Source organism: Cebus imitator, unplaced genomic scaffold (genome assembly GCF_001604975.1).
Source record: "Cebus imitator isolate Cc_AM_T3 unplaced genomic scaffold, Cebus_imitator-1.0 Scaffold124, whole genome shotgun sequence".
Classification (NCBI taxonomy): domain Eukaryota; kingdom Metazoa; phylum Chordata; class Mammalia; order Primates; family Cebidae; genus Cebus; species Cebus imitator.
The window spans coordinates 636,168-651,682 of record NW_016107439.1 but is presented as its reverse complement, the minus strand read 5'-3'; the positions used below and the strand labels follow the sequence as shown (position 1 = coordinate 651,682).

The 15,515-nt window shown below is 40.1% G+C and overlaps 1 protein-coding gene across 2 annotated transcripts in view; it reads left to right on the top strand.

The window, feature by feature from the left end:
- The window catches only part of TMEM165 (transmembrane protein 165), a 40,670-nt gene extending 28,645 nt beyond the window's left edge, over positions 1-12,025 (top strand). The window contains exons 3-6 of one of the 2 annotated variants that reach the window (XM_017540250.2): positions 689-864; positions 1,420-1,602; positions 7,784-7,889; positions 8,985-12,025. In XM_017540250.2, coding sequence (XP_017395739.1) covers positions 689-864; positions 1,420-1,602; positions 7,784-7,889; positions 8,985-9,061 — 542 coding nt within the window. In that variant the 3' untranslated portion in view covers positions 9,062-12,025. The remainder of the gene's footprint in view (positions 1-688; positions 865-1,419; positions 1,603-7,783; positions 7,890-8,984) is intronic. The other variant, XM_037742598.1, reaches the window with a different exon arrangement.
- The last annotated feature ends 3,490 nt before the right edge of the window (positions 12,026-15,515 follow it).

The window sequence follows — 15,515 nt, the reverse complement described above, 5'->3', positions numbered from 1 at the left end:
ACCATGTTGACCAGGATGGTCTCGATCTCTTGACCTCGTGATCCACCCGCCTCGGCCTCCCAAAGTGCTGGGATTATAGGCTTGAGCCACCGCGCCCGGCCTGTAATTTAAAGATTTGTGAGAAAATACCACTAATATGAAAGTGGTGTGGTTTCCAGGTTATAAAAATTTCAGCTCTTGGCCGGGCGTGGTGGCTCACGCCTGTAATCTCAGCACTTTGGGAGGCCGAGGCAGGCGGATCACCTGAGGTCAGGAGTTCAAGACCAGCCTGGCCAACGTGGTGAAACCCTGTCTTTAAAAAAAAAAAAATTCAGCTCTTTAGAGGGCCTCAAAGCTAACCTCTATCTTGGGTACTATGCCTTGTACAATATAAGGCCAAGCCAGCCTCTGGCTGAGCATGCCGGAAAGGAGTTCATTATCTTATTTAACATCTCTGTGGAAGATGTGCAGTCTTCAGCTAGACCACTGGCTTCTGAGTAAGCTGTGTTAGACCTGGGCTAGACCTAAGGGTTTATTATTGGTGGAGGGAAAGGAGTAGAAATATTTGAGGTTATTACATATTAGATTAGCTTCTAATGTGAACCATTTTTCTTTTACCAGTGGTAAATTATTATTTCTGAAGTTAACTGTTTCTTTAGTCGGTTGTGATACACACTCATTAACAAACATACTGTTGCATTTTTTCCAGTTTTGTTTGGCTATGCCACCACAGTCATCCCCAGGGTCTATACATACTATGTTTCAACTGTGTTATTTGCCATTTTTGGCATTAGAATGCTGCGGGAAGGATTAAAGATGAGCCCTGATGAAGGTCAAGAGGAACTGGAAGAAGTTCAGGCTGAATTAAAGAAGAAAGATGAAGAAGTAAGCCATGGCACTGTTGATCTGGACCAAAAAGGCACTCAACTAGGAATAAACACTCTCCAGAGGGTTCTCAGCGGCCCCATCTGTGTGATATGCGTGGGCTACACAAAAGTAGCTTATTTTGCTTAGTTCTGGTCGTAGAGTTGTTTGTGATCTCATACGGGGTTGGTTTGAATGTAGTAGAGAAAGGAAGCTGAGAGATGAATCTTGAACACAGGTAATCAGTTTCCTTAGTTAGATTGATTATAAGCTCCTGAAAAGCAGGAGCTGTATTTTACAATTTTACATGTTACTCCCATCGTGTCTAGGATAGTAAGTGGGCAGAGCAGTAAATACTGTTTGGTTTGTTCAGCTGAGGAGAAACAGAAGAATTGAGACTATAGCCTTTGTTTGCTGTGTGAGACCAGTGGTTCAGACAGGAGGTTTGGGGGTCACATAAATGTTTCTTTGGAGCATATTTCATAGAATTTAAACATTTTAAAAAAGAAAAATCAAGTGATTTGTGTGCTATTTTGTTTCCTATGCTTACTTTCATTTGTTTATTATTTATTTTAGTTTCAACGAACCAAACTTTTAAATGGACCAGGAGATGTCGAAACAGGAACAAGCACAACAGTACCTCAGAAAAAGTGGTTGCATTTTATTTCACCGATTTTTGTTCAAGCTCTTACATTAACATTCTTAGCAGAATGGGGTGATCGCTCTCAATTAACTACGATTGTATTGGCAGCAAGAGAGGTAAGTGTATTTAAGAGAAGACTGTTTAAAGTGAAACGTAATTAATATTACTTTGTTCCAGAAAACACTGGATGTGGTCAGAGTGGGCCAGGGCATTCCTTCACGTGCTAGACTATTTTATATCTGATAATTCTGCCACTCTGTAAAATTGGCCTTCTCCCAGTTGCTGCTCTCTGCAGATGAAATTCTTCTATCCAAGCTCAGTTAGGCTCCTTTCACTCATCCTCTTCCCATTGGTTTTGCCAAAATGATGCTGTGATACTTGTCCTCTTGACTTGATTTTTTTTCTTATCATAGAACTTCTTTTTAAATAGTTGCTGAGAATATAAATCAGTATAATATTATTGAAGGTCATTTTGGTGTTAAATATCTAAAGCCTTAAAGATGTATAGCTAGCTGGGCATGGTGGTATGCCCCTGTAGTCCCAGCTACTCAGGAGGCTGAGGTGGGAGGATTGCTTGAGCCTGGGAGGTTGAGGCTGCAGTGAGCCGTGTTCATGCCACTGCACTCCAGTCTGGGTGGCAGAGAGACCCTGTCTCAAAAAAAAAAAAAAAAAAAAAAAGTTTATAGCTTTTAGTTAATCTGTTACACTAAAGAAATTGAGTGTTGTACAGACTACTTATAATTTTTGCAACTTAGTGGAAATTTAGAAACAGCCTAATAGTCCAGCAGAAAATTGGTTCAACTATTTACAGATCTCTGTATAGCTTTTAGAATATTCACTCTTCAACATCATTTCAGTGACATGGAGAAATTTTAAAAGGAGATTTACTTTTAAAATATAAAAAGAAGGCCAGGCGTGGTAGATCACACCTGTAATCCCAGCACTTTAGGAGGCCAAGGCGGGCGAATCACCTGAGGTTAGGAGTTCGAGACCAGCCTAGCCAACATGGTGAAAGCCCATCTCTACTAAAAATACGAAAAATTAGCTGAGTGTGGTGATGCGTGCCTGTAATCCCAGCTGCTCGGGAGGCTGAGGCAGGAGAATGGCTTGAACCTGGCAGGCGGAGGTTGCAGTGAGCCGAGATGCCACCACTGCACTCCAGCCTGGGCAACAGAATAAGACTCCATCTGGAAAAAAAAAAAAAAGTTGAAGGCCAGGACTAAGATAGATGGGAAAAGCTATTTTGTCAGAGAAGCCTCAGAAATGCTGTATTTTGGGGGCAAAAAAAGGAACTTTGATTTTCATTTGTTTCCTTTAAAACAAACTTTCTTTAAAAATATCACTTTAATTAGCTGGGCATGGTGGCAGCCACCTGTAATCCCAGCTACTTAGGGAGGCTGAGATTTCAGTGAGCGGAGATCGCGCCACTGCTCTCCAGCCTAGGTGACAGAGTGAGACACTGTCTTAAAAAGTTATATATATGGCCGGGCGTGGTGTCTAACATCTGTAATCCCAGCACTTTGGGAGGCCAGAGAGGGTAGATCAGCTGAGATCAGGAGTTCTAGACCATCCTGGCCAACATGATGAAACCCCATGTCTACTAAAAATACAAAAAAATTAGCTGGGCATGGTGGCACATGCCTGTAGTCCCACCTACTCAGGAGGCTGAGGCAGGAGAATTGCTTGAACCCAGGAGGCAGAGATTGCAGTGAGCTGAGATCGAGCCACTGCACTACAGCCTGGGTGACAGTGTGAGACTCTATCTCAAAAATAAAACCAGTTATTTATCTATCTATATATATAACTTTAATGGCTGTACTCTATATTCTTATTTCTGGCCTTTTATTGGCTTTCAGATTGCCAGAATTGGGACTCAAAAGTAAATGACCGTTTTGCTGAGGTGTTAGTGGTTCTGCCAGGGTGAGTTATGACAGCAGAATCATTGCATTTTTCTCTCTTCCATATGGCATAGACTCTGTGCCATAGAGTGACTTGTGAAACGCTTGAGGTTCCCTACCTCTGAGACACCCTGGTTCATTCTAGCAGCATGGAACATGCTGACTAGGTTTGCGTCTCTTACTGTATAATCACATTACTGCGCCTCCTTCATCCAAAAATGGGGATTACCTGCTTTGTGGATTGTTTTGTAGATGAAATAACACACACTCGGTGTTAGCCACGCTTCCATACTAAGTGCAGTGTGGGGATATTTAATGAGCTCTTAAAGGGCAAAATGTTCTGTTTCCGTTCCCGTAGTATTTCTGCTTTTTTGGTAAGTTTTCCTATGAACCATGCATCGTCTAGTTCAGGCCATTTTAGTGTGCAGTTTTGTTTTTGCTTCCAACATGGTTTAATGTTCCCAAGTTAGATTTCACATAATCCTAGTGTCTTTTGAGATGTGAATTGGTCCTAGGCCAAAAAAAGGTAAGGGGGAAGGAATATATTCAGAGTCAAATTTGGCAAATAACGCATCTCTGTTTGTTTTTAAAGACTCAAGGGCTGGGCGTGGTGGCTTATGCCTGTAATCCCAGCACTTTGGGAGGCTGAGGCGAGCAGATCACCTGAGGTCAGGAGTTCGAGACCAGCCTGGCCAGCATGGTAAAACCCTTTCTCTACTTAAAATACAAAAATTAGCCAGGCGTGCTAGCACACGCCTGTAGTCCCAGGTACTCCAGAGTCTGAGGCAGGAGAATCGCCTGAACCTGGGAAGCAGAGGTTGCAGTGAGCCGAGATTGCGCCCACTGTACTCCAGTCTGGGTGACAAAGCAAGACTCCATCTTAAAAAATAAAAAGACTCAGTATACAGATAAATAAAGACTGAAATATCCTATATTAAAGCAACTAGTTTAATATCAGTTTATTTTACTTAATCTAGTGAATTAAAAAAATTTGTTTTTGAGACAGGGTCTAGCTCTGTCACCCAGACTGGAGTGCAGTGGCACGATCTCGGCTCACCTCAACCTCCATCTCCTGGGCTCAAGCCATCCTCCCATATCAGCACCCCCAGGTCTGGTACTATAGGTACCCGCCACACGCCTGGCTAATTTTTGTATTTTTTGTAGAGACGGGGTTTTGCCACGTTGCCCAGGCTTGTCTCGAACTCCTGAGCTGAAGCAATCTGTCCACCTTGGCCTCGCAGAGTGCTGAGGTTACACCTGGCCTAAATATCACTTTCAACCATCTTCTTGGGTAGCAGTTTATAATACACAAGTAGAATTTGGGAAATGTAGTCCTGCTCTTCCATTTTTCACAGTGGATGCTTCAACCAGTTTCCTCTCCGCGTACACACTGGCCAGCAGCGGGCCTTCCCTCCTTCGGAGCGGCGGCAGTTCCCTTTCTTCATTCCCACCCACACAGTGGCAGCCCCCTCTGCCCTCCTTTATTCTGAATCCCACCCTTATGATATGCTTCGATTTTGCCTTTCTCCAGCCCAGTTTTGTGAGCATTGTTAATGTGTACCAATTTTTTCTCATCCTTTCAAAAAGAAAAAGCCCCTTTCCTCAATTCTGCATCTCTTCCAAATCCCACTCTTCCCCTCTTGCAGTGTCAGAGGGCTTGGCAGTGATGGGAGTAAGCCTTGGCTCTGCTCTCCTTGCATACTTAGCTCAGGGAACCCAGTTTCTGGCCTCACCAGGAGTCTTGTGCTTTGAGCTCCCTGTGGCCTTCAGTGGTGCCTCCCTTGGTCCTCACAGGAGGTGATTGCCTGGCCACCTGACCTGCTGTCTCCTGTGGACCCTTCTTTCTCTGTCCTTTCTTGAATGCTGCCTTTGTCCCTCATGATTATGCCATCGACATTCTTCTCTCTCTGCTCTCTCTATAGCAGGATTATTGTCTTTTTTTTTTGTTTGTTTGTTTGTTTTTGAGTCAGTGTCTTGCTCTGTCACTCAGGCTAGAGTGCAATGGCACAATCTTGGCTTGCTGCAACCTCTGCCTCCTAGATTCAAGTGATTCTCTTGCCTCAGCCTCCCAAATAGCTGGGATTAGAGGCGTTTGCCACCAAACCTGGCTAGTTTTTGTATTTTTAGTAAAGATGGTGTTTCACTCTATTGGCCAGGCTGGTCTCAAATTCCTGACCTGAAGTGATCTGCCTGCATTGGCCTCCCAAAGTGCTGGGATTACAGATGTGAGCCACCACGCCCACCTAAATTCAATTGACTCTTAACTTTAAAAGTCACATTAGTCTTACCATAATTCATCCAAAGAATTGTGGGAGAGAAACTTGGGTGTCATGCTTGATTTTTTTTTTTTTTTTTTTAAATCAAGAGATGGAGTCTTGCTTTGTCACCCAGGATGGAGTCTGTAGTACAGTAGTGTGATCACAGCTCACTGCAGCTTTGAACTCTCTTTTTTTTTTTGAGACAGAGTTTCACTCTTGTTGCCCAGGCTGGAGTGCAATGGTGCATTCTTGGTTCACTGCAACCTCTGCCTTCAGGGTTCAGGCGATTCTCGTCTCAGCCTCCCAAGTAGCTGGGATTACAGGCATGTGCTACCACGTCTGGCCAATTTTTTGTATTTTTAGTAGAGACAGGGTTTCACCATGTTGGCCTGGATGGTCTCGATCTCTTGACCTCGTGATCCACCCGCCTTGGCCTCCCAAAGTGAGGGGATTACAGGCATGAGCCTCTGCACTCAGCCAGCTTCGAACTCTTTAGCTGAAGCGATCCTCTCACCTCAGCCTCCTGAATAGCTGAAACTACATGCACAAACCACTGCACCATTATTTTATTTTATTTTTTAAGAGACAGGATCTCGCTGTATTGCTCAGGCTAGTCTTGAACTCCAGGCCTCAAGCGACCCTTCTGCCTTAGCCTCCTGAGTGGCTGACTCCACTAGGCTTGGCTCTGATATTTTTTTCATAAAGCCTATTACTCATCTATCATGGAGGTATGTTAATTTTGCTTTCTTAATTTCTCTCAAATTCCCCTGCTTTTCTCTGCCTATGGTCATCCACCCTGATCCAGGCCAAGGCTGTTTCTTCTAGGGCTGTTGCAATAGCATCCCAGCGGATACCCCTCCTCCATTCTAGTTCCCCTCCAGTTCTTTCTCTCCACTAGATGTTTAAAAAAATTTTGGGCCGGGCATGGTGGCTCACACCTGTAATCCAAGCACTTTGGAGGCCAAGGCAGGTGGATCACCTGAGGTTGGGAGTTCAAGACCAGCCTGACCAATATGGTGAAACCCCATCTTTAAAAAAAAAAAAAATTTTTTTTTTTTTGAGATAGGAACTTGCTTTGTTGCCCAGGCTGGATAGTAATCACAGCTCACTGCAGCCACGACCTCCTGGGCTCATGTGATTCTCCCACCTCAGTCTCCTGAGCGGCTGGGACCAACTTGTGCTTGCTAGGATTCCCAGCTAATTTTTAAAATTTTGTTTGTAGAGAATAAGGTCTCACTATGTTGCCTAGGCTGGTCTCAAACTCCCAGGCTCAAGAAGTCCCCCTGCCTCAACCTCCCAAAGTGTTGGGATTACAGGCATGAGCCACTGCACTGCCCCACTGGACTTTTAAAGCATAAATCTGTTGTTATTTTCCAGCTAAAAACTAACAAATGTCTGAGGACAGTCTAAACTCCAAGTTGATAGGGTCCTCCCTAACCTGGGCTCCCACCTACCCTCATGACCTCCTTTTGTGAACTGGTCAAGTGCCCTGCAGCTGGTTGTCTGGTACTGCTGGTGTTTGCTTTCTACTTAGCGTGTTCCTTCTCCCACCAAACAACATCACATTCCCACTTCCCCCTGCTTATTCTTCAGGACTATCTTTTTTGGCAAACTTTGACCATATATATTCCCCTCTCCCTGAATCTGAGTGCCTGCTTTGCTCAGTTGGCATGTGTTTACTGGATAAATCCTTTGTTCCTGGCACTGAGGCGAGGTTTCTGTTCGCAGGAAGCAGAGGCATGCTATCTGCAAAGGTTTGACTGAGTTTTCTCATAGTACCAAACAGTACCTGAGAGAACAGGTGTCTAGCTTACAATCCTCCCTAGCACTTGTCTGTCGTACCAGTGCTACGTATTGCCTGTGAAGGAACTTTAATAAATGCTGAACGGTTCGGTTAGCTTTATTTCATCAGGATTATTTCAACTTTACTAATTGATGAGGGTTATTTCAACTTGTAGGTCTAGTCTTATGTACATATTCCTTCAAGCGGCTGTTATACCTTTCATAAATTTATTATACACCTGAATTTTTATAACTATGCTTTTTAATTGTTGGCCTCCATTTTTAGTGCTTCTATATCGTTAGGTTCTCAAGCAGCGGTTGCCTTGGTTTTGAATTAATGCTGTGACACTTGCTTCCAGGACCCCTATGGTGTAGCCGTGGGTGGCACTGTGGGGCACTCCCTGTGCACGGGACTGGCAGTAATTGGAGGAAGAATGATAGCACAGAAAATCTCTGTCAGAACAGGTAAGTCTTTAAAATTACAAATCAAATACCATTTAACATTTTAGAATCACTGAGAGATTAAAGGGTATTAGCTTTCATGATTTAAATTTCTGCTTCTGAAGTATACTTGGTCTTTGTAATTACCTACCATCTCTTAGAGGTATTACTCCTGGCATTGCATATATGGACTTTTTCACCATCTATGCAATGTAGAAGTTAGCAAATACAACTACTAACCTTGTGTAAGTTAGCAAAATACAAAGTCATCTTTATTGATTTCATAGTAGCTTCTTGTCAACATATTATCTTAGTAAAACAATTGTCATGTGGAAGTATGAGAAATTTTTTTTTTTTTTTTTTTTTTTTTTTTGAGGCGGAGTTTCACTCATGTTACCCAGGCTGGAGTACAATGGTGCGATCTCGGCTCACCGCAACCTCCACCTCCTGGGTTCAGGCAATTCTCCTGCCTCAGCCTCCTGAGTAGCTGGGATTACAGGCACGCGCCACCATGCCCAGCTGATTTTTTGTATTTTTAGTAGAGACGGGGTTTCACCATGTTGACCAGGATGGTCTCGATCTCTTGACCTCGTGATCCACCCGCCTCAGCCTCCCAAAGTGCTGGGATTACAGGCTTGAGCCACCGCGCCCGGCTATGAGAAATTTTTGGCTTTAAAAACGTGCCTTAGAAACTGGAATCCTATGTGGAGACCATATGGACTGATTCTGCTGAAAATGTCCTCTGAAGCTAGTTAGGTCTAGTGACGGAAGAATTGTCTCTTGGCTAGTCAGAAGACTTGAACATTTTCTTTTACAACTGGATTTAAAAATGAGTTACAGTTCTGCCATAGCTTGTTAGCACTCTCTGGATCTAGTACAATCCTGTTATTTCTCAAAACAGTGCTGGAGAAAAACCCGATTCTTAACTGTTCGGAGTCGAGCATATTAAGTGTTGTTCCTTGCTATGTAAAGGGGGTTGAAGTGATTCTAGTTTGTTTTCAAGGTTAGTTTACTAGATTGGAGGAGTGATTGGCCGCCTCATCGGCTCCCTTTTCATTTTGTACAGCATCAAGGTATAGGAATTTAGCAGTATTTGACTTTTTTTCTTCTCTCTTCCAGTGACAATCATAGGAGGCATCGTGTTTTTGGCGTTTGCATTTTCTGCATTATTTATAAGCCCTGATTCTGGTTTTTAACAAGCTATTTGTTCATCTGTATTTAGTTTAAAATAGGTAATGTTATCTTTCTGTACATAGTGTACATTACTACTAAAAGTGATGGAAAAATACTGTATTTTGTAGCATTGATTTGTGAGTTAGACCCATTTAATGAAAATATTGTGTCTGAGATATAATCATTGATTCTATTTGTAACAAGGAGTTTTAAAAGAAACCTGACTTCTCAGTGTGGGTTTTTCTTCTCTCCAGCATAATTATGTTACTATGGTCCCCATATCTGTTTTGGTGCAGAGCCGTTGTGCAGTGGGGTCTGCCATGTGATTTTCTTTCAGCACTGACCCCTCTTTTAAGGAATACACATTCCCTCCTTGATGACTTAAAATGTTTTAAGAGGTTTACCTTAACATTTTTCTTGGGGAAAGAACGAATTAATTTCTATTTTTTAAAACATTTCCCTGAGCCAGTAAACAGTAGTTTAATCATCTGTCTTTTCAAAATGTGGTTGCTTTTATAAAATGAAAGAGACATATACAATATTACTGTTATATCAATAACATGGTACAACAAGAACTGTCTACCAGGTCATTCTACCTTTTTTTTTTTAATTGGGTAGGACACCCAATATAAAAACAGTCAATATTTGACAATGTGGAATTACCCAATTAATTAAAAGAGAATACTATGAATGTATTCATATTTTTTCTATTACTGAATAAACAATGTAACATAGATACAATATAAATAAAAGTGGTATGACTAGTGCTTGTTTTTCCTTGTGTGTTATATATAATTACCAGTATTGACAGACCAATTTCTAAAGCTGATGTAAAAACACTGATAAATATTTGAGATATGCCTAAAGTAGCTAAGCAGGCGCCAGGCATTGTCACCCTTACCGTTCTATGAGGTAGTAGGTACTAATATAAGGTTAAAAAGGAAAAAAGTAACTCACCCAAGGTTATATGGTAGAGTCACACCAGGCTGTTTAATTCCAGAGTCTGACATCGATTCATTACGCTAAGAGTACCTCGTATTTTCATAGCAATCTCAGTCGTCACTGTTATTTGAGTATGTTCTGACTTGACTGCTACTCCACCCAAGTAGCATAACAGCTGCTTTCTCTCAGCCTTTTATATTCTAGAATCATAGGCAGTAACACTCCCATTAATAGCCTCTCTAAACTGCAGGACAATTTCTACAGGAACTTCCATGTCTTTTGTGTGACGTATAATAGGAGACCCAGAGCAAATCAGGTTTATGAGCTACTGCAAAGGTCCGACAATGTATAGTTTGCAATTGGAAGAGATTGTGAAAGAAAGAACCCAGTTCATCACCCATCACTGCAGGACGCCAACAATTGTCCTACATGGTAACTGCGAGGAAGATAGATAGCTACTACTGTGAAAAGATCTAAGAGGGGGGGTCCTCAGCTAAAAAGTAGCTTTTAAATGTCAAGTTAGAAGTAGCACATATTCATCAAAAAGGTCGTATTTGTAAACTTCAGAGTTCTCTGCTATAAGAAGTGTGTATCATAGGGTAGAAAACATGTCTTTGAATTAAGATAAACTCTGTGGTTAGACACCCCTGTGTTGCCTTAGATTACTATAAGGAGTGAGGAATTCTCACTAATACAATTTTTCTAAAAACAGAAGAGACAGTCCTTGTCAAGAGTAGCTGGTACCGTCAAATCCTAACGTCAGTTCAGGTAGCTTGGTCCCAGTACTGGCTTCATATGTGAATAACAGCAATAACTGGCTTCATGCTACAATCTTGTGGCAGAACATAATTCCTCTCAGAATTTGGTAAGTCAGACCTAGGGCTACAAGGTGAAAATCGCTACTGCAATTAGGCTCCATTGTTGAATAAAAGAAAGGGAAATGTCATTGATAGTGATCTTAAAATATTTAATAGTCTTTCTTTAAAATCCAAAATGTGATTCTTACAAGTTATGTGCCACATGAAGCAGGTGTTATTTTTTGAGAAATGCAGGTGATACTGAAAAACAAAGCACTGAGGTATTTTTTATTTTTAAAACTGAAGAAGGAAACAAAGTCTGGATCTAATTATTTTTACATTTACAAAAAAACTGCTACTGCTTGGCTCTTCTGCTATAATTTTAGGTTCTGAATACATGACAAGAGTATGGGAAAGAGCAGAATAATATAGTACACGCAGTTTTAAAAGCTATGCACATCATAACCTGGAATAATGATTACACAGCAAGAGGCCTGAGTGGAGGTAGGCTAACAACACATTTTGACTTTCTCCTCAAAGGATAGCTTTGAAAAACAAGTGTAACCAATTGTTACACCAAATTAAAATGGCAATATTAAATCGGTAACAAAACGATCCACATATTTTATACAATACTGTATTTCCAAACATACATAGGTCATGAAAATCAGAGAACCTAATATAGCACCGTTGAAACCATTCAATATCCCTCATGTGTCTATGCAATTTAGAATTCTGGCAGAAGACAACAGCTGGAAAATGTCAGTTTCAATCTCTGTACATCAGTTTGGATTTCAATTAAATGTTTGTCTTAGTAAAAGATATTCTTATTTCAAGATCAATTAGCCATTTTTAGCTCCACCGTTTTGGAAGTAGAAATGATGGGCTACATCTACTTTTTAATTTAAAACCAAGAACCAAGCAGTAAGGACAGCAATGTCAAGAATATCACATTGAGAACCACACAGAACATTATAAAGATTTTGGTGCATGTTTTTTACAACTACCAACTGAGGTTAACAATGAAAAGTTTACAAAGATAAAAGTTTTTGTGTTTTTTTGCACTGACTGGTTTCAATACAGCACGGAATTTAAAAACTCATCTTTGGGCTTCAATCTTTACATAGAGTGAACATGAAAGTGCCATACTGAGGCCTTCCCCAACTTATACCATGGTAAAGATTTCAAAATCATTCTAGAATGGTCTAAATGACAGCTGTTCTGGCTGACATATCTTTTTTTTTGTTTGTTTTTTAAAAAGACATTTCGTGGCCAGTTTTTTTGCTTGAAGATGATTGGTTATACAAGACATCAATCTGAAGGTAACCACTTATTTTAACTTCTTAGCACTGGCACAACCATTGCCAGAAGTGAACTGTGCTAGTCCAAGCCAACTCAAAAACACACATTATAAACATCTGAATGTCACTTTTAAAAGCGATGTCACAGTTTGTTTTCTAAGAAATTTAAAAGCATTTACTTGAAAACACTGTATCTTCAATTGAACCCTCAGAGTTAAGAAATATTTTTTAGATTATTAAATTCAATTGTGGCTGACGTGCTTTAATTACCATTCTCTAAGTTGTGTGCTGTACCTGGCCTGTGGGACTCCATACCTTCTCTGAATCCTAAAGTAGAGGATTCTGTTCCAATGCATGTGAGTAAGACGGATCCTCAAATGTCTAGGCTTCCAATATTCCAGCACTGCTTTATCGGGCAGTGCTGCGTATGGAAATTTTGTTTTCAAAGGACCAAGCAACGTGACACTATATTAAAGACAGCAAACATTTTTTGTAGAATTTTTCAGTCTGTATACATTATTCCACCAAATTTAAGAACTTTAAATGGATTTTAATATGGATATGATAGTGGCAGCCATTAAAAGATGCTATTTCTTTTACTAATGTTTTCCCAAATGGGCAAAATAGAGGGATTGTGTGCCCGTCATACTGGCCTTTGGCTGTGTTGGGGAAGTAATCATACAAAAAGTGCCCATAAAACAGAGAAGGCAGCAAGTGAAACGAGAAAAAGGTTGGAACCATATGAAGCAGATTTGAAAGGAGTATTTTTTAAAATTCTCTCTTACATGACTTGAAGACAGGAGGGAAGTGCAGGGGCATCTGGAGTTGGGCCCTCCACTGCCGTCCTGAAGTAAAGCAGATTCAAACTGTCCATAAAGATTATCGTGAGGGTTAGTGACTGACTGCAACCCAAATCAGACCCAGTTCTCTAAGAAGATTATGGTGCAAAACAAAACAAACCACAAATTAAATACATGACACTGAAATCACTTTGATGAGAAAACAGAACACACATTTTAAAATATAAATAAATACATTTAGCCATTTTTATTCAAGAACCCAGAGAACTGCTTTCAAAGCAAATGCTTCTTTGAACCCCTTTCTAAATTCTTTCATAAATACTTACTAGTTTGATTGTCACTTAATGCAGCACCTCAGTGTTTGCTGGTGGTGGTGATGGAATTTCACGTAATAGTCTCTCCATAAATTATATCCTATTCCACTAAATAATGTTTCCCTGAGGAAACCCAAGCAGCTTACAAAATACTGCTGAACACTCACAACAAAACCTGTGAAGTATTTTATTTAAGAAAAAAAAAAAAAAGGAATGTAGTGTTATGACACAGGGGAAAAAAACTATGCAAAACAGTCACATGGAAAGAATTTTAATTTTTAAAATCCAAGTTTGTTTAATTTCTTGTGAACTGTTCAACATTGTTTTAAATATCCTGAATAACTGTACCAACAAAATTCATCCCCAGTGTTTCCACAGGAGACATTAAAAATCAAATTATACTTTTTTTCCTCTGACCAAAGTAGTCTTTTTCTCAGTCCTTTTTGTGCAAAAATAGTACAAGAGCAATTCAAATGGAAACGCTGAAATGACATGCCAACATTTCAGGGCACATTTAAAACACTCAGAATAATTCTTGAAATTATTATATTCTAAAATATTACTAGCAGTCACTTTTAGATTAGTTCTGTACATCTACTCAAACGGATGCAATTTTCCTAGACCTCTGAAAAATAAACAGGCTCATTGGTCTCTTTTGGTGTCCACACAATAGGCAAGATAGGTTTACAATAGTGTTTAAATCAAACTAGGCATCTATAATCTCCTGACTCCACCACATTCAAAACAAAAGTCAAAGTTCATTTGGCTGTCTTGAAATCACTCCCATAAACCAACTACGGTTCACCGGATCTAAACATTTCTCAGAAATGTGTCATTTTATATAATTTCACCTAAGTGATGATTTGGGGATCCTTTAGAAATGGTTAACGCCTAAGAACTTTATCAAAATGAGTAATTGAAATAAAGTGCTTGTTATATTTCAAAATGATGCTTTTAGACTGGTATGTTTGTTTTAAAGGTGTGTGCTATTCCTTCCGTAAAGGATCCCCAGGCATGAGAGTTGGGTCTTCTCACCTGTCTCATAAAGCAGCAGCACTATCTTTTGGTAGGCTGACAATAGGCACATTACCCATGCGGATGAGGCTATACTAGTGCTATGGCAAAAGGGGAAGTAAATTAGAAAAGTGGGAGGCATGTAGAGGGTTCCTATTATACTCAGTTATATACAAATATATTAAATATACTATAAAAATAGTCGATTCTATTCCTTTGCAATTACTTCAGAAGCTCCTTTTAGAAGAATGCTCACCCAATCCAAACTTAAAAGGTTCTCTTTCTCCAAACACTTAAAATGGCAAGTGCCTTTGTGCTGTTTCTTCTCTACCATTCAAAAATTCCAATCAGCTTACTCCTGGCTATATTCACTCAGCAACATTAATATCCAGTGTTAACCCCTTCCAACAGGGACTCCTGTGGGATTAAGACAGGGCCACAGGTAATTGGAAAGGTTATAGACTTGAATGAGTTTTACACAAATATTCATCAACAAACTTTCAATTACCAAAGAAACAGAAAAAAGAAATACTAAGGTAAAATGCTATATGCATTCCACTTTTTAAAAGTTTGCCTCAATGTAGTGGAAACATTTTAAAACATGTTGAGTAATATCCAGTTTAAAAGAATTTTCACTTGTCTGCGTAGAGTACTTACTATTTTAAGGGTCCCTTTCTAAGGCTTCTTGAACAAGGCTTCTTCTCCCTTCAACAAAGTGCTCTTGATAGAGCTGGACTGCTGCAGTGCTCCTAACGTCAAGCAGACTGCTTTAAGGCAATGACCAACAACTATAGCACTCCTAAAGAATCCAAACATTTTCACTATTCTGCACTGAATATTCTATAACAAACTATTCAAAATCACTGGCATCTTTTTATTACTAATACATTCCTAAGCCAGATATAAATGACAACGGAGAGCACAGCACTCTCAAGTTACTCCCAGAATTTGGGATGCTCGGAGGCTAGACCACACTATTTACTCACATGCTACCTGCATCTCCCACACTTGTTCCTCCAATATGTTCCATTAAAAAAATGGAGTACTTTTTAAGTGTCTGGGTTCTGGTTTGACACCACTCTCAGGAGCCACTTCATTAACACTTGTAGTTCTCACTTGCATTTGTTAAGCAATACTGACTCCCCCAATACCATAACTCCCAAGTCCAAAGCATGGTAACTGCAGAGTAGCTAGCATTTTTTATGAACCTCAATGGTTTCTTACCTAAAAAGTACCACCCAGAATAAATGTTTTTAAGAAAAATGAATATCTGAGAGTAAAGCAGAGGGAAGACTGTTTTTTTTTTTTT